Source organism: Scyliorhinus canicula, chromosome 7 (assembly GCF_902713615.1).
Source record: "Scyliorhinus canicula chromosome 7, sScyCan1.1, whole genome shotgun sequence".
In the NCBI taxonomy this organism is placed as follows: Eukaryota; Metazoa; Chordata; class Chondrichthyes; order Carcharhiniformes; family Scyliorhinidae; genus Scyliorhinus; species Scyliorhinus canicula.
This window is the reverse complement of record NC_052152.1, coordinates 122,863,787-122,883,376: the sequence shown is the minus strand read 5'-3', so window position 1 is coordinate 122,883,376 and position 19,590 is coordinate 122,863,787. Positions and strand designations below refer to the sequence as shown.

The 19,590-nt window shown below is 54.2% G+C and overlaps 1 protein-coding gene across 3 annotated transcripts in view; it reads left to right on the top strand.

Annotated features, from left to right (window-relative positions):
- Positions 1 to 19,590, top strand: part of LOC119969340 (coagulation factor X-like) — an 83,100-nt gene that overhangs the window by 15,967 nt on the left and 47,543 nt on the right. For all 3 annotated transcript variants that reach the window (XM_038802862.1, XM_038802861.1, XM_038802860.1), the window contains exon 4: positions 17,954 to 18,070. In XM_038802862.1, coding sequence (XP_038658790.1) covers positions 17,954 to 18,070 — 117 coding nt within the window. The remainder of the gene's footprint in view (positions 1 to 17,953; positions 18,071 to 19,590) is intronic.

The window sequence follows — 19,590 nt, the reverse complement described above, 5'->3', positions numbered from 1 at the left end:
CGGGGGCTTTGAGTCCCTCCACGCCAATAATATTCGTCGCCGGGCTATCAGGGAAGCAAAGGCCAGCACATCGGCCGCTTTCTCCCCCTGGACGCCCAGGTCTTCCGAAACCCCAAAAATTGCCACCCCTGGACTCATCACCACCCTTGTTATTAGCACCTGGGACATGACCCCCGCAAATCCCTCCCAGTACCCCCTCAGCTCAGGGCATGCCCAAAACATGTGCACATGGTTCGCTGGTCCTCCCGCGCACCTAGCGCATTTGTCCTCTATCCCGAAAAATTTGCTCATCCGAGCCACCGTCATATGGGCCCGGTGAACGACCTTAAATTGGATCAGCCCGAGCCTAGCACATGTCGCGGTCGAGTTTACCCTACTCAGGGCCTCTGCCCACAGCCCATCCTCCATTTCCCCGCCTAGCTCCTCCTCCCATTTAAGTTTCAGTTCCTCTGTCTGGGACTCTTCCTCCCTCATGAGCACCTTATAAATACCCGAGACTCTACCCTCCCCTTCGTCCCTCCCAGAGACTATTCTGTCTAGGATCCCCATTGGCGGGAGGCGCGGGAAAGATGGGACCTGTCTACGAACAAAGTCCCGCAACTGTAGGTATCTAAAATCATTTCCCCTTACCAACCCAAATTTCTCCTCCAAGCTCCTCAAACTCGCGAAGCTCCCTTCCAGGAACATATCACCCACCCTTCCCGCCCCTGCTCGCCGCCATACTCGGAACCCCCCATCCATACTGCCGGGGGCAAACCGATGGTTGTCGCAGATTGGCGCCCAGACAGACGCCCCCATCTCCCCCACATGCCTCCTCCACTGGCCCCATATCCGCAGGGTCGCCACCACTACCGGGCTGGTGGTGTACTTGGCCGGCGGCAGCGGTAGAGGAGCCGTGACCAGGGCTTCCAAACTGGAGCCCCTGCACGAAGCCGCCTCCACCCGCTCCCAAATAGACCCCGTACCCACCATCCACTTCCTTATCATAGCGATGTTGGCCGCCCAGTAATAATTGACCAGACTCGGCAACGCCAGCCCCCCCTCGCTGCGGTTCCTCTCCAACATCGCCTTCTTCACCCGCGGAGACTTTCCCGCCCAGACAAAGCTCATGATCAGCCCGTTAACTCTTTTGAAGAAGGACTGTGGGATAAAGATCGGGAGGCACTGAAAAATAAACAAAAATCGAGGGAGGATTGTCATCTTTACAGTCTGCACCCTCCCTGCCAGCGACAGCGGGAGTGCATCCCATCTCCGAAACTCTCCCTTCATTTGCTCCACCACCCTGGCCAAATTTAACTTATGCAGCCTGCCCCAGTCTCGTGCCACCTGGATTCCCAAATACCGGAAATTTTCCTCAACTAACCTAAACGGTAGCCCTCTCAATCTGTTCTCCTGGCCCCTTGCCTGTACCACAAACATTTCTTGGATCGATCCCCCATTGGATCGATCCAAGTCCCAGATGGGTAGGAGGCCGGCAGCAGCTAAGGTGTTGAGGGGGTTTATGGATTAGATGGGAGGGGTGGATCCCTGGAGGTTAGCGAGGCCAAGGGCCAGGGAGTACTCATGTTTCTCCCACGTGCATAAGGCATATTCTAGGATTGATTTTTTGGTCCTGAGCAGGGGGCTGGTTTCGAGGGTGGAGGATGTTGAATACTCTGACATTGCCATTTCGGATCATGCCCCGCACTGGGTGGACCTCGGGCTGGGGGAAGAGAGGGACCAGCGCCCGCTCTGGCGCTTGGAGGTGGGGCTCCTGCAGACGAGGAGGTGGCCGGGAGGGTTCGGGGGTGTATCGAGAGGTGCCTTGAGGCCAACGATAGCGGGGAGGTCCGAGTGGGGACGGTCTGGGAGGCATTGAAGGCGGTGATTAGAGGGGAGTTGATTTCCATCCGAACCCATAGGGAGGGGAGCAGAGGGAGAGGGAGAAATTGGTGGGGGAGATGGTGAGGGTGGACAGGAGATATGCGGAGGTTCCAGAGGAGGGATTGTTGGGGGAGCGGCGTAGCCTTCAGGCCAGGTTCGATCTATTGACTACCAGAAAGGCGGAAGCTCAGTGGAGGAAGGCCCAGGGGGCGGTGTATGAATATGGGGAGAAGGCGAACAGGATGCTGGCACACCAGCTCCGAAAGCGAGAAGCGGCCAGGGAGATTGGGGGAGTGACGGATAGAGGTAGGAAGGTGGTGCGGAGGGGTGTAGACGTTAATGGGGTCTTTAGGGACTTTTATGGGGAACTGTACCGGTCTGAACCCCCGGTGGAGGGGGGGGGGAAATGGGGTGCTTCTTCGACAAGCTGCGTTTTCCGAGGGTGGAGGATGGGCAGGTGGAGGGACTGGGGGCGCCGAGTGAGCTGGAGATGCTGGTTAAAGGGATAGGGAGTATGCAGTCGGGGAAGGCGCCGGGGCCGGATGGGTTTCCGGCCACATTTTACAAAATGTATGCGGACCTGTTGGGCCCCCTGTTGGTCCGGACCTTTAACGAGGCAAGGGAGGGGGGGGGGGCTTTGCCCCCGACTATGTCACAGGCGCTGATTTCCTTGATCCTTAAGCGGGCCAAGGACCCTCTGCAGTGTGGATCATATAGGCCGATCTCGCTGCTAAATGTAGATGCCAAGCTGCTGGCAAAGATCCTGGCCACAAGTATAGAGGATTGTGTGCCGAGGGTCATTCACGAGGACCAGACGGGGTTTGTGAAGGGAAGGCAGTTGAATACCAACATACGAAAGCTCCTCAACGTCATTATGATGCCGGCTGTGGAAGGGGAGGCGGAGATAGTGGTGGCATTAGACGCGGAGAAGGCCTTTGATAGGGTTGAGTGGGGGTATCTGTGGGAGGTGTTGGAAAGGGGGTTTGGGGAGTGGTTTGTCCGTTGGGTGAGGTTGCTGTATGAGGCCCCGATGGCGAGTGTAGCCACGAATAGGAGGAGGACGGAGTACTTTCGGCTGTACCGGGGGACGAGACTGGGGTGTCCCCTGTCCCCCTTGCTCTTTGCGTTGGCAATTGAGCCCCTGGCCATGGCATTGAGGGAGTCAGGGAACTGGAGGGGCCTGGTGCGGGGTGGGGGAGGAGCATCGAGTGTCGCTTTATGCGAACGACCTGTTGCTGTATGTGGCGGACCCGGTGGGGTGGGGGGATGACGGAGGTGATGAGGATTCTCAGCGAATTTGGAGGCTTCTCCGGGTATAAGCTCAACCTGGGCAAGAGCGAGTTGTTCGTGGTGCACCCGGGGGATCAGGAGGAGGGGATTGGTAGGCTCCCACTGAAGCAGGCAGGGAGGAGCTTCAGGTACCTAGGGGTCCAGGTGGCTGGGAGTTGGGGGGCCCTGCACAAGCTCAACCTAACAAGGTTGGTGGAGCAGATGGAGGAGGAGTTCAAAAGGTGGGATATGTTACCGCTGTCACTGGCGAGTAGGGTGCAGTCCGTCAAGATGACGGTGCTCCCGAGGTTTTTGTTCCTGTTCCAGTGCCTTCCAATCCTTATCCCGAAGGCCTTTTTTAGGAGAGTTAACAGGAATATTACAGGATTTGTGTGGGCGCATGGGACTCCGAGGGTGAGAAGGGTGTTCTTGGAACGGGGCAGGGATGGGGGGGCTGGCATTGCCCAACCTCTGTGGGTACTATTGGGCTGCCAACGCATCGATGGTGCGTAAGTGGTAATGAACGGGGAAGGGGCAGCATGGAAGAGGATGGAGATGGCGTCCTGTGTGGGCACGAGCCTGGAGGCGCTGGTAACGGCGCCATTGCTGCTCCCTCCAACGAGGTATACCACGAGCCCGGTGGTGGCGGCTATCTCAAAATTTGGGGGCAATGGAGACGGCATAGGGGAGAAGTGGGGGGCTCGATGGAGTCCCCGATGCGGGGGAACCATCGGTTTGTTCCAGGGAGCATCGATGGCGGATTTCTGGGCTGGCACAGGGTAGGTGTTAGGAGGTTGAGGGATCTGTTTGTGGATGGGAGGTTCGCGAGCTTGGGGGAGTTAGAGGGTAAGTTTGGGCTCCCCCCGGGGAACATGTTTCGGTACATGCAGGTTACGGCATTTGCCAGGCAACAGGTGGAGGGGTTCCCCTTGCTGTCCCCACGAGGGGTGCGGGATCGGTTGCTCTCGGGGGTGTGGGTTGGAGGAGGGAGGATTTCGGACATATACCGGGTAATGCAGGAGGTAGACGAGGCCTCGGTGGAGGAACTGAAGGGTAAATGGGAAGAGTCCCAGTCTCGTGCCACCTGGATTCCCAAATACCGGAAATTTTCCTCAACTAACCTAAACGGTAGCCCTCTCAATCTGTTCTCCTGGCCCCTTGCCTGTACCACAAACATTTCACTCTTGACCGTATTTAATTTGTATCCTGAGAACTGGCCGAACTCCCTCAGCATTCCCAGTATAGTTCCCATCCCGGCCACTGGGTCCGACACGTATAGGAGCAGGTCGTCTGCATAAAGAGAAACCCTGTGTTCAACCCCGCCCCTCACCATCCCCTTCCAACCCTCTGCGGCTCTCAGCGCAATCGCCAGCGGCTCTATGGCCAGCGCAAACAGCAGCGGGGAGAGCGGGCAGCCCTGCCTGGTCCCTCGGTACAACCTAAAGTACTCCGACACTTCTCTGTTAGTCCTGACGCTGGCCCTCGGGGCCTGATATAATAATTTGATCCAATCCACCAATCCCTCCCCGAACCCAAACCGTCCGAGCACCTCCCATAGATAGTCCCACTCCACCCGGTCAAAGGCCTTCTCGGCGTCCATTGCCACCACTACCTCCACCTCTCTACCCGCCGGGGGCATCATTATCACATTGAGCAATCTCCTCAGATTGGCCGCTAGCTGCCTACCTTTCACGAACCCCGTTTGATCCTCCCCAATCACCTCCGGTACACAGTCCTCCATTCTACCCGCCAGTACCTTTGCCAGGAGCTTGGCATCTACATTAATCAGGGAGATTGGCCTGTAGGACCCGCACACCTCCGGGTCTTTACCCCGCTTTAATATCAGAGATATGGTGGCTTGTGACATCGTCGGCGGCAGGGTCCCTCTGTCCCTTGCCTCATTGAAAACCCTCGCCAAGACCGGGCCCACCAGCTCCGAGAACTTCCTATAAAACTCTACTGGGTATCCATCCGGCCCCGGGGACTTCCCCGACTGCATGGCCTTTAGGGTGGGTGGGGCAATGTCTTTATGTCTTTTTCTATGGGTCTGGTGGATGGGTTCGGGCAGGGAGGTAAACTGGGAGTGCGGGGAGCTGGTGGTGGGGACTGGCAATGGGAGTTGCCCTAGAGGAGGCGGGGTTGGGCAGGGCGAAAGCGCGGGCATTTCTCTGGTTTCCCGCGCTGCGGGATGATGGGGGGGCGGGGTCGGGGCTGAGAAGCGCCGGCCTTTGCAGGCTGTTATTTTCCTGTGCAAGAGCGGGGGGGGGGGGGCCCCCGCCAGTTGATGGGCACGAAGTGGGAGGAGTAGTCCCACGTGGGGAGGGGTCGGAGGTGTGGCGGGAGTCGCCGGGGTCAGCAGAAGTTAGCTGGCTCACGGGAGTGCTGCGGAGGGGGCACGCGGCTAGGAGGGGTCCTAGCCTGGGAGGGGGGGGGGGGGGGGGGGGGGGTACCGGGTTGCTGCTGAAATGGCCAGGAAGGAGCTGGAGTATGTAGAACCCCTACATACTCCAGCTCCTTCCTGGCCATTTCAGCAGCAACCCGGTACCCCCCTCCTGGGGAGGGTGGGGGGAGTTGCCGCCGTGGGGAACAGGCCGAGCGGGGGACGCTGGCCAGTGGCGGGCAGGGGATGGGTTATGGCTAGTCGGCAAGGGAGGGGGGCAGGGAGACCTCTGATCCGGCTGATAACCTGGAATGTGAGGGGGCTGAACGGGCCGGTCAAACGGGCCCGGGTGTTTGCGCCCATCGGTGGGGGGCCTGATCATGGGGGGGCGGGGGGTGGGGGGGGCGGGGGGGGGGGGGGGGGGGGTGCTGGATCCCCCATTGGATCGATCCAAGTCCCAGATGGGTAGGAGGCCGGCAGCAGCTAAGGTGTTGAGGGGGTTTATGGATTAGATGGGAGGGGTGGATCCCTGGAGGTTAGCGAGGCCAAGGGCCAGGGAGTACTCATGTTTCTCCCACGTGCATAAGGCATATTCTAGGATTGATTTTTTGGTCCTGAGCAGGGGGCTGGTTTCGAGGGTGGAGGATGTTGAATACTCTGACATTGCCATTTCGGATCATGCCCCGCACTGGGTGGACCTCGGGCTGGGGGAAGAGAGGGACCAGCGCCCGCTCTGGCGCTTGGAGGTGGGGCTCCTGCAGACGAGGAGGTGGCCGGGAGGGTTCGGGGGTGTATCGAGAGGTGCCTTGAGGCCAACGATAACGGGGAGGTCCGAGTGGGGACGGTCTGGGAGGCATTGAAGGCGGTGATTAGAGGGGAGTTGATTTCCATCCGAACCCATAGGGAGGGGAGCAGAGGGAGAGGGAGAAATTGGTGGGGGAGATGGTGAGGGTGGACAGGAGATATGCGGAGGTTCCGGAGGAGGGATTGTTGGGGGAGCGGCGTAGCCTTCAGGCCAGGTTCGATCTATTGACTACCAGAAAGGCGGAAGCTCAGTGGAGGAAGGCCCAGGGGGCGGTGTATGAATATGGGGAGAAGGCGAACAGGATGCTGGCACACCAGCTCCGAAAGCGAGAAGCGGCCAGGGAGATTGGGGGAGTGACGGATAGAGGTAGGAAGGTGGTGCGGAGGGGTGTAGACGTTAATGGGGTCTTTAGGGACTTTTATGGGGAACTGTACCGGTCTGAACCCCCGGTGGAGGGGGGGGGGAAATGGGGTGCTTCTTCGACAAGCTGCGTTTTCCGAGGGTGGAGGATGGGCAGGTGGAGGGACTGGGGGCGCCGAGTGAGCTGGAGATGCTGGTTAAAGGGATAGGGAGTATGCAGTCGGGGAAGGCGCCGGGGCCGGATGGGTTTCCGGCCACATTTTACAAAATGTATGCGGACCTGTTGGGCCCCCTGTTGGTCCGGACCTTTAACGAGGCAAGGGAGGGGGGGGGGGGGGGGCTTTGCCCCCGACTATGTCACAGGCGCTGATTTCCTTGATCCTTAAGCGGGCCAAGGACCCTCTGCAGTGTGGATCATATAGGCCGATCTCGCTGCTAAATGTAGATGCCAAGCTGCTGGCAAAGATCCTGGCCACAAGTATAGAGGATTGTGTGCCGAGGGTCATTCACGAGGACCAGACGGGGTTTGTGAAGGGAAGGCAGTTGAATACCAACATACGAAAGCTCCTCAACGTCATTATGATGCCGGCTGTGGAAGGGGAGGCGGAGATAGTGGTGGCATTAGACGCGGAGAAGGCCTTTGATAGGGTTGAGTGGGGGTATCTGTGGGAGGTGTTGGAAAGGGGGTTTGGGGAGTGGTTTGTCCGTTGGGTGAGGTTGCTGTATGAGGCCCCGATGGCGAGTGTAGCCACGAATAGGAGGAGGACGGAGTACTTTCGGCTGTACCGGGGGACGAGACTGGGGTGTCCCCTGTCCCCCTTGCTCTTTGCGTTGGCAATTGAGCCCCTGGCCATGGCATTGAGGGAGTCAGGGAACTGGAGGGGCCTGGTGCGGGGTGGGGGAGGAGCATCGAGTGTCGCTTTATGCGAACGACCTGTTGCTGTATGTGGCGGACCCGGTGGGGTGGGGGGATGACGGAGGTGATGAGGATTCTCAGCGAATTTGGAGGCTTCTCCGGGTATAAGCTCAACCTGGGCAAGAGCGAGTTGTTCGTGGTGCACCCGGGGGATCAGGAGGAGGGGATTGGTAGGCTCCCACTGAAGCAGGCAGGGAGGAGCTTCAGGTACCTAGGGGTCCAGGTGGCTGGGAGTTGGGGGGCCCTGCACAAGCTCAACCTAACAAGGTTGGTGGAGCAAATGGAGGAGGAGTTCAAAAGGTGGGATATGTTACCGCTGTCACTGGCGAGTAGGGTGCAGTCCGTCAAGATGACGGTGCTCCCGAGGTTTTTGTTCCTGTTCCAGTGCCTTCCAATCCTTATCCCGAAGGCCTTTTTTAGGAGAGTTAACAGGAATATTACAGGATTTGTGTGGGCGCATGGGACTCCGAGGGTGAGAAGGGTGTTCTTGGAACGGGGCAGGGATGGGGGGGCTGGCATTGCCCAACCTCTGTGGGTACTATTGGGCTGCCAACGCATCGATGGTGCGTAAGTGGTAATGAACGGGGAAGGGGCAGCATGGAAGAGGATGGAGATGGCGTCCTGTGTGGGCACGAGCCTGGAGGCGCTGGTAACGGCGCCATTGCTGCTCCCTCCAACGAGGTATACCACGAGCCCGGTGGTGGCGGCTATCTCAAAATTTGGGGGCAATGGAGACGGCATAGGGGAGAAGTGGGGGGCTCGATGGAGTCCCCGATGCGGGGGAACCATCGGTTTGTTCCAGGGAGCATCGATGGCGGATTTCTGGGCTGGCACAGGGTAGGTGTTAGGAGGTTGAGGGATCTGTTTGTGGATGGGAGGTTCGCGAGCTTGGGGGAGTTAGAGGGTAAGTTTGGGCTCCCCCCGGGGAACATGTTTAGGTACATGCAGGTTACGGCATTTGCCAGGCAACAGGTGGAGGGGTTCCCCTTGCTGTCCCCACGAGGGGTGCGGGATCGGTTGCTCTCGGGGGTGTGGGTTGGAGGAGGGAGGATTTCGGACATATACCGGGTAATGCAGGAGGTAGACGAGGCCTCGGTGGAGGAACTGAAGGGTAAATGGGAAGAGGAGCTGGGTGAGGAGATTGAGGGGGGGACGTGGGCGGATGCCCTAGAAAGGGTGAATTCCTCCTCTTCCTGTGCGAGGCTTAGCCTCATACAGTTCAAGGTGCTGCATAGGGCCCACATGACTAGGTTGAGGATGAGCATGTTTTTCGGGGGCGAAGACAGGTGTGCTAGGTGCTCGGGGAGCCCAGCGAACCACGCCCATATGTTTTGGGCATGCCCAGCGCTGGGGGAGTTTCGGAAGAGGGTAGCAGGGATGGTGTCGAGGGTGGTGGGATCCAGGGTCAAGCCAGGATGGGGACTCCCAATTTTTGGGGTTGTAGTGGAGCCGGGAGTGCAGGAGGCGGTAGAGGCCGGTGTTCTGGCCTTTGCGTCCCTAGTAGCCCGGCGGAGGATCTTGCTTCAATGGAAGGATGCGAGGCCCCCAAGCGTGGAGGCCTGGATCAATGATATGGTGGGGTTCATCAAATTGGAGAAGGTGAAATTTGCCCTGAGGGGATCAATACAGGGGTTCTTTAGGCGGTGGCAGCCTTTCCTGGACTTCCTGGCGGAGCGGTAGGGAAATAGGCCGGCAGCAGCAGCAACCCAGAAGGGGCAGCACGGTAGCATGGTGGTTAGCGTCAATGCTTCACAGCTCTAGGGTCCCAGGTTCAGTTCCCGGCTGGGTGACTGTCTGTGCGGAGTCTGCACATCCTCCCCGTGTGTGCGTGGGTTTCCTCCGGGTGCTCCGGTTTCCTCCCACAGTCCAAAGATGTGCGGGTTAGGTGGATTGGCCATGCTAAATTGCCCGTAGTGTCCTAAAAAGTAAGGTTAAGGGGGAGTTGTTGCGTTACGGGTATAGGGTGGATACGTGGGTTTGAGTAGGGTGATCATTGCTCGGCACAACATCGAGGGCCGAAGGGCCTGTTCTGTGCTGTACTGTTCTATAAAATTCTAACCCGGGGGGATTGGGTTTGGGGAGAGGGAGAAGTGTGTACATGGGTTTGTGGGATGTGGCGGGTGTTATCTCTTTCCTTTCTGTTGTTTGCCTTTTTTGTTTTCGATTTAGTAGTTGCTTTTGGGGGGGGGGGGGGGGGGGGGGGGGGGGTTGTTCTTGGGTTCTTACAATGGTTATTCTGTTAACATTGTTTTGTTGTTTATATTTTGTGAAAATCTTAATAAAAATTATTATTTTTTTAAACGTTCAACTCCACTGATGGGGCTGGTGGATGGAGCCACGGACCAGAAGTGGGTCAGAGAAGGGAGCAGTTGGAGCGAGAGAATCTTCGTGCACCACAGGTCAAGTTGGCGGAGGCTAAAGGGTCTTCCCTGCCCAATGGTCGACAGAGAAACTGGTGGACCTTTTAAATGAAAAGTATAGCCGACAGAGGAGGCTGGAGTCCAAGGGCCAGGCTATTCGGAAAGTGGAGGTGGCGGTGGGGGAAGCACAAGGAGCAGCTGGCCTCATGGGCGGCTGAAATAGGTGGGATGCGGGAGACCTGGAAGCGGTTAAGGGAGAAAGTGGAGGACTTGGAGAACAGTTCCTGGAGACAGAACCTAAGAATCATAGGGGTGCCTGAAGGCATCGAGGGCGCGGATTCGGGCACGTATGTAGCCAAGATATTGAAGGTGATGGGGGAGGGGGCCTTTGACCGGCCACTGGAGGTTGACCGAGTGCACAGGGCGCAGATGAGAAATCCACAGGTGAATGAGTTTCCGAGGGTGATGGTGGTGCGTCTTCACCGGTTCCTGGACAAGGAGAATATATGGAGATGGGCAAGGCAAATGAGGAGAAGCACCTGGGAGGGGAGAGAGCTTCTGGTGTCCCAGGACATGGGCGCAGACCTGGCGAAGAGGAGAGCCGGGTTTAATCGGGTGAAGGCCGCCCTTTTTAAAAGAGGGTGAAGTTTTGGATGTTGTACCCGGCTCGCCTCGAGGTGACTTTTAACAGCCAAGAATATTATTTTGGAACAGCAGAGGAGGTGATGGAGTTTTTAAGAGACAATGGACTGGCAGGAGAAAGAGGACATTGAACTGTGGAGGAGGTGTGAGGGGATGGGTGCTTTTTCTGTCCATTTTTTTTCCCTGTATCTTTCTTTCGTTGGTTGTTGGAGAATTTTTCTCCTTTGAAATGTTTTGTTGCGATCGAGGGTGAGTGCACCTATTGTTCTCTTGTTTCATTGTTGTTTGTCATGTGTGCGAATGGAATCAGCAGGGGGGATTGGAGGCTAAGACGCCTTGGGCAGGCTGGGTGGGCTAGTTAATGGGAGCGCGGTGGAAGGTGATCAAAGAGGGAGTTGGGGTTGTTGTTTTGTTTAGGGGAAGGGGGGGGGCTGCTGACAAAGGTGTTGTTTCTGTGGTGTAGCGTGGGAGGGAGTGGTGATGATGGACAGCTAAGAGTGGGCCTGGAGGCTCACATGGCACGGGCCGGGGGCAGGCCAAAGAAGGGGTACGGTTGATCGGCACAGGAGGGGGGCATGGTGCCCACTGACCAGGTTGGTCACAGGGAATGTGATGGGGCTGAATGGGCCAGTTAAACGGTCGCATGTTTTTGCGCACCTGAGGATCTTGAAGGCAAACGTGGCCTTTTTACAAGAAACAGACGTGAAGATCGGGGATCAGGCAAGGTTAAGGAAAGACTTGGTAGGGCATGTCTTCCATTCGGGTTTAGACATGAAGTCACGGGAGGATGGCGGTGCTGGTAAACAAAGGGGTGGTGTTTGAGGTGGGCAATATAGTGGCAGATTCAGGGGGAAGATTTGTGATAGTGAGTGGGAAGCTGGAGGGTATGCCAGTGGTCCTGGTTTATGCCCCGAATTGGGATGATTTACAGTTTGTGACGCAAGTGCTGGGGAAGATCCTGGACCTGGACTCATACCGGCTGATTATGGAATTGGGGGAGGGGGGGAAAGAGATCTTTAACACGGGCATTGATCCATGGTTGGACCGGTCAAACCCAAGGTCGGGGGGGGTGGGGGGAGTGGATTCGTGGAGGTTTGGGAGGCTGAGTTCGATGAGTTTTCGTACTTCTCCCAGGTGCATAGGGTGTACTCTCGGATTGATTATTTTTGTGGTGGGCAAGACGTTATTGGTGGGGGTGGTCGACTCTGGGTACTCGCTGATTGTGGTTTCAGACCACGCGTCGCATTGCGTGGACTTACAAGTGGATCGTGGGTGCGCCCAGCTCCGCAGTGGAGGCTGGATGCAAGGTTGTTAGCGGATGAGGTGGTGTGTGGGCGGATGAAGACCGGCATTCGGGGTATGTGGAACTAAACGATACAGGTGATGTCTTGGCCGCCACACTGTGGGAGCCACTCAAGGCAGTGATTGGTGGGGGGGTGGTGATGTGACCATCAATTCACTAGAGACACGACTGGAAGTAATCTGTGGTTTTAATGGTCTTACAACTGAGCCTGCCTGCGACCAGAGGAACTGAGAGCAGGCTTACGGCTCCAGCATTTTATATTTCCGGTAATGGGAGGGGCCATGGGCGGAGCCCTGTACAAGCTCCTCATCTCCCCCTATGGGCAGAGCCGCGCAACGGCTCACATACAGAGCCCACAAGGACATAATACAATGCTATGCAATACAGTGTGGATGACAATGCAGTATAATTCACCACGCGGGGCTGGGGGGAGTTTATATCGATCCAGGTGCATAGGGAGAAGGAGGAGCGAGCAGAGATTGCAAGGTTGAGGACGAGATCCTGCAGATGGACAGGAGGTACTTGGAGGCCCCGGAGGCAGGTTTATTGAAGGAGTCAGAAACTCCGGATTGAGTTAGAACATAGAACATAGAACATAGAACATAGAACGATACAGCGCAGTACAGGCCCTTCGGCCCTCGATGTTGCACCGACATGGAAAAAATCTAAATGCCATCTAACCTACACTATGCCCTTATCATCCATATGCTTATCCAATAAATTTTTAAATGCCCTCAATGTTGGCGTGTTCACTACTGTTGCAGGTAGGGCATTCCATGGCCTCACCACTCTTTGCGTAAAAACCCCACCTCTGACCTCTGTCCTATATCTATTACCCCTCAATTTAAGGCTATGTCCCCTCGTGCTCGCCACCTCCATCCGCGGGAGAAGGCTCTCGCTGTCCACCCTATCTAACCCTCTGATCATTTTGTATGCCTCTATTAAGTCACCTCTTAACCTTCTTCTCTCTAACGAAAACAACCTCAAGTCCATCAGCCTTTCCTCATAAGATTTTCCCTCCATACCAGGCAACATCCTGGTAAATCTCCTCTGCACCCGTTCCAAAGCTTCCACGTCCTTCCTATAATGAGGCGACCAGAACTGTACGCAATACTCCAAATGCGGCCGTACTAGAGTTTTGTACAACTGCAACATGACCTCATGGCTCCGGAACTCAATCCCTCTACCAATAAAGGCCAACACACCATAGGCCTTCTTCACAACCCTATCAACCTGGGTGGCAACTTTCAGGGATCTATGTACATGGACACCGAGATCCCTCTGCTCATCCACACTACCAAGAATTTTACCATTAGCCAAATATTCCGCATTCCTGTTATTCTTTCCAAAGTGAATCACCTCACACTTCTCCACATTAAACTCCATTTGCCACCTCTCAGCCCAGCTCTGCAGCTTATCTATGTCCCTCTGTAACCTGCAACATCCTTCCGCACTGTCTACAACTCCACCGACTTTAGTGTTGTCTGCAAATTTGCTCACCCATCCTTCTGCGCCCTCCTCTAGGTCATTTATAAAAATGACAAACAGCAACGGCCCCAGAACAGATCCTTGTGGTACGCCACTCGTAACTGAACTCCATTCTGAACATTTCCCATCAACTACCACTCTCTGTCTTCTTTCAACTAGCCAATTTCTGATCCATATCTCTAAATCACCCTCAATCCCCAGCCTCCGTATTTTCTGCAATAGCCGACCGTGGGGAACCTTATCAAACGCTTTACTGAAATCCATATACACCACATCAACTGCTCTACCCTCGTCTACCTGTTCAGTCACCTTCTCAAAGAACTCAATAAGGTTTGTGAGGCATGACCTACCCTTCACAAAACCATGCTGACTGTCCCTAATCATATTATTCCTATCTAGATGATTATAAATCGTATCTTTTATAATCCTCTCCAAGACTTTACCCACCACAGACGTTAGGCTCACCGGCCTATAGTTACCGGGGTTATCTCTACTCCCCTTCTTGAACAAAGGGACCACATTTGCTATCCTCCAGTCCTCTGGCACTATTCCTGTAGCCAATGATGACCTAAAAATCAAAGCCAAAGGCTCAGCAATCTCTTCCCTGGCTTCCCAGAGAATCCTAGGATAAATCCCATCCGGCCCCGGGGACTTATCTATTTTCACCTTGTCCAGAATTACCAACACTTCTTCCCTACGCACCTCAATGCCATCTATTCTAATAGCCTGGGTCTCAGCATTCTCCTCCACAATATTATCTTTTTCTTGAGTGAATACTGACGAAAAGTATTCATTTAGTATCTCGCTTATTTCCTCAGCCTCCACACACAACTTCCCACCAATGTCCTTGACTGGCCCTACTCTTACCCTAGTCATTCTTTTATTCCTGACATACCTATAGAAAGCTTTTGGGTTTTCCTTGATCCTACCTGCCAAAGACTTCTCATGTCCCCTCCTTGCTCGTCTCAGCTCTCTCTTTAGATCCTTCCTCGCTTCCTTGTAACTATCAAGCGCCCCAACTGAAACTTCACGCCTCATCTTCACATAGGCCTCCTTCTTCCTCTTAACAAGAGATTCCACTTCTTTGGTAAACCACGGTTCCCTCACTCGACCCCTTCCTCCCTGCCTGACTGGTACGTACTTATCAAGAACATGCAATAGCTGTTCCTTGAACAAGCTCCACATATCCAGTGTGCCCAACCCTTGCAGCCTACTTCTCCAACCAACACAGCCTAAGTCATGTCTAATGGCATCATAATTGCCCTTCCCCCAGCTATAACTCTTGCCCTGCGGGGTATACTTATCCCTTTCCATCACTAACGTAAAGGTCACCGAATTGTGGTCACTGTTTCCAAAGTGCTCACCTACCTCCAGATCTAACACCTGGCCTGGTTCATTACCCAAAACCAAATCCAATGTGGCCTCGCCTCTTGTTGGCCTGTCAACATATTGTGTCAGGAAACCCTCCTGCACACATTGTACAAAGAATGACCCATCTAATGTACTCAAACTATATCTTTTCCAGTCAATATTTGGAAAGTTAAAGTCTCCCATAACAACTACCCTGTTACTTTCGCTCTTTTCCAGAATCATCTTCGCCATCCTTTCCTCTACATCCCTAGAACTATTAGGTGGCCTATAGAAAACTCCCAACAGGGTGACCTCTCCTTTCCTGTTTCTAACCTCAGCCCATACTACCTCAGAAGAAGAGTCCCCATCTAGCATCCTTTCCGCCACCGTAATACTGTCCTTGACTAGCAGCGCCACACCTCCCCCTCTTTTGCCCCCTTCTCTGAGCTTACTAAAACATCTAAACCCCGGAACCTGCAACAACCATTCCTGTCCCTGCTCTATCCATGTCTCTGAAATGGCCACAACATCGAAGTCCCAGGTACCAACCCATGCTAAGTTCAGGTTGGTATCCACGGGGAAGGCAGTGGGGCAGTTGCGGAGGGCCAGAGGGGCAGTGTATGAGTACAGGGAGAAGGCTAGCAGGATGCTGGCCCACCAACTCAGGAAGCAGCGAAGGAGATTGGAAGGGTGAAGGACGGTAAGAGCGGAGTGGTATTGGACCTGGTGAGGGTAAACGAGGTATCTGAGGCGTTTTATAGGAGGCTTTATAAATCGGAGCTCCCAGCCGTGGGGGATGGAATGCAGCAATTACTGGACAGGCTGGAGTTCCCCAAGGTGGAGTAGGACCTTGTAGGGTGGTTGGGAGCACCCATTGGACTGATGGAGGTGATGGAGGGTATGGGGGTGATGCAGGCAGGGAAGGCCCAGATCGTTTTCCAGTAATATTTTACAAAAGCTTTTTGGGTGGCCTGGGGCCCCTGCTGGTGAGGGCATTCAATGAGGCGAGGGAAAAGGGGGAGCTCTCCCACCCCTCCACATTATCGCAGGTCTCAATATCTTTAACTTTGAAGGATAAGGATCCGGAGCCGTTTTTCTTTCAGTGTGCGTCCTAACGCCCGATATCACTGCTGAATATAGACGTCAAGTTGTTGGCAAAGATCTTGGCCTCACGGATTGAGGACTGTGTGCCAGGGTGATAGGGGAAGACCAGATGGGGATTGTAAAGGGGAGGCTAACGTTAGACGTCTGTTGAACGTTATAATGATGCCCTAGGAGGGAAGGAATGTGGTGGTCACTATGGATGCGCAGAAGAACTTTGATCAGGTAGAATGGGAATATTTGTGAGAGGTACTGGGGCAGTTTGGATTCGGGCAGGGGTTTGTGGACTGGGTCCGGTTGCTGTATCAGGTGCCGGCAGCATGTGTAAGAATGAACCGGGTGAGTTTGGGGTATTTTGGGCTGCATCGTGGGATGAAGCAGGGATGTCCACTCCTCCCATTGCTTTTTGCCTTGGCAATAGAGCCATTGGCAATGGTGCTTAGAGCGTCAAGGGGTTGGCAGGGGATATTGCGAGGGGTCTGTGGAGAATAGGGTTTTGCTATATGCGGACGATCTGTTGCTCTACATATCGGACCCATTGGAAAGTATTGGTGGTATCATGGACATTGATGGAATTCGGGCTATTCTCTAGGAATAAGTTAAACGTGGGGAAGAGTGAGGTCTTTTTGACCCAGGCGAGGGGGCAGGAGCGGAGGTTGGGTGAGCTGGGATTTAAGATAGTTTGGGGTGAGTTTCAGGTATCTGGGCATCCAGGTGTTGAGCGGATAGGAGCAATTACATAAACTGAATTTGGCCCGGTTGGTGGAGCAAATGAAGGTTGATTTTAAGAGGTGATACGTGCTCCCATTGTCATTGGCGGGACGAGTGTAGTCCGTGAAGATGACGGTACTCGCAAGATTTCTATTCATGTTCCAGACCTTAGAAAGATCAATACATTGATCTCGGGGGTTTGTATGCGGGGAAAGGTGCTGTTGGAGTGGGGACGTGAGGGGGCAGGTAGGCCTTGCCAAACTTAATGAACCACTATTGGGCGACAAATATAGAAGTGGGTAGTGGGGGAGGGGTCGGTATGGGAGCGGATGGAGGCAGCCTCGTGTAAGGGCACTACTTGGGAGCACTGTTGACGACACCTCTGCCATTCTCGGTGGCCAGGTACTCCACAAGTCCGTAGTGGTGGCAGCCCTGAGGGTGAGGGGACAGCAGCACCACCCGAGGTTGGAGGGGGGCTCGGTTTGGGCTCGGATTTGTGGGAAACACAGGTTTGTCGGGGGGGGGGGGGGGGGGAATGGGGGATGGACATGGGTTTCTTGGGGTGGTGGCAGGCGGGGATCGAGCGGTTTGGAGCCCTGTTTGTGGGGGCAGCTTTTCGACCTTTGAGGGCTTGGTAGAAGAATATGAACTCCCCAGTGGGAATGGGTTGTGGATCTTACACGTGCAAAACTATGTGAGGAAGTGCTCATGCTTACTGTTTTCAAACAAAGCTTGAATCATTCTACCAAAGAAAGTCTGGAGGCCAGGGAGATTATTTGCAAATTTGCTTGAAAACGTAGAAAGCAGATTGTTGCCAAAATTTGAGGCATGAAGAAGGAGAGGCCGCAGATACAAAACCAAATATTTGAATTTTAAAACAAATTTTAAGTGCCCAATTCTTTTTTTGTCAATTAAGGGGCCATTTAGCATGGCCAATCCACCTACCCTGCACATCTTTGGGTTGTTGGGGTGAGACCCACGCAAACATGGGGAGAATGTCAAACTCCACACAGACGATGACCCAGAGCCAGGATCAAACACGGGTCCTCGGCGGTGTGAGGCAGCAGTGCTAACCACTGCGCCACCGTGCTAAATATTAGAAATTTAGGAGAGAGGGAAGGAGAAACACCTTAACAGACAGTTGTGAGACTGTCAACTTCCAGGGTTAGTGATTGAGATAGAAACAGTCAACATGAAGGTTAGCTTGGCGAGAATGGAAAAAAGGTGAGTAAATATAATTCAAACTATTAGCTCATGTGGAGCTTAATTCCAACAGGAACCGGTTGGGGCCAATGCTCTGTTCTATCTATTTCTGTAAAATAGACTGCAATCTATTTGATAATCTAATGTCACCAGAAATGCTTTGCAAACCCTCTTTCTGAACACTTTGTGTTTCCTGTTTCAGCTGTGAAAAATGGATGTTTATCGTCACCTTGCTGGAATGGTGGGACCTGCTACACTAATGTTGGTGAATACAACTGCACTTGTACGACAGGCTATAGTGGCTGGAGCTGTGAGATTGGTAAACCCAACATAATGAGTAGTACTTTTTGAAGTGGGAAGATGTTTGCACTCACTGTTGTTGATGGTTTATTTAATTGGGAGCTGTAGTGTCATTGAGAGGTCCACCCAAAATCCGTCAGAAATACAGCAGCTGATATTTCTTTCTGCCTCATTGATTGCTGGGTTTCTAATGGAAGCTCTAGCCTGGTTTCAGATATAAAGTATTGAATATATCTACCCAACATCTTCATAATGCTCAATCCTGTTTCTCAACACATGTCAATCCACTTCCTTTTTAAGATGGCATTTGACAACTAACAAAGTCCCTTTGCTTTTTGTTTTCCTGTCTTTGTTCTCAATTTCTGAGCTAGCATTCCCAAGCTTTGCTTTACAGTCCCACCACCTGTATTCCCAAAGTCCCATCCCACCTCATTTGCCTTCAAGCACCAATTACAAACCAATAAAGATAATGGTCTTTGATCTCAAGGACTAACCAGAATACCAAATAAAACAGATCTTCTTCAGCTTATACATAACATGTCTGACCCCCATCACTAAATTTGTTCGTATTTCTATCTTGGGTGGGATTCTCTGATCCTGAGGCTAAGTGTTGACGCCATCAGAAACGTTGTCGCGTTTCTCGACGGCGTAATCACGCCACCCAGGATCAGTAATTCTGGCGCCGGCAGGGGGCCAGCACAGCGCTGATCCGGCCGTGGAATGGGCGCCGGGGGATGCGCGCATACATAGTCGGTCCGGTACGAACCTGCTCATGTGCAGTCCCAACGGCACGATTTCTACGCATGCGCGGTGTCTCCCTTGTCCGCGCCGGCCCTGACCCAACATGGCGCAGGAGTATAAGCGCCGGCGCGGAAGAAAGGAGGGCCGGCCCACTGATTGGTGGGTCCCGTTCGGGGCCAGGCCACATCAGAGCCCCCCTCCCCCCCCCCCCCCCCCCCCAGGCCGCCACCTTAACCTTAAACGCTGAGTTCCTGCCGACTGAGAGCAGGTGTGGATGGTGTCGGCGAGATTCGGCATTTCCACGAAGGCTGCTCGGCCCATCCCGGCCCGAGAATCGGCGGGCTGGCCGATAGAGGGCCTGCAACCAGGCACCGTGCCAACCATAGAACATAACAGCGCAGTACAGGCCTTTCGGCCCTCGATGTTGCGCCGTCCTGTGAAACCCCTCTAAAGTCCCTCTACACTATTCCCTTATCGTCCATATACCTATCCAATGACCATTTGAATGCCTTTAGTATTGGCGAGTCCACTACTGTTGCAGGCAGGGCATTCCACGCCCTTACTACTCTGAGTAAAGAACCTACCTCTGACATCTGTCCTATATCTATCTCCCCTCAATTTAAAGCCATGTCCCCTCGTGCTGGACATCACCATCCGAGGAAAAAGGCTCTCAATGTCCACCCTATCTAATCCTCTGATCATCTTGTATGCCTCAATGAAGTCACCTCTTAACCTTCTTCTCTCTAACGAAAATAGCCTCAAGTCCTTCAGCCTCTCCTCATAAGATCTTCCCTCCAT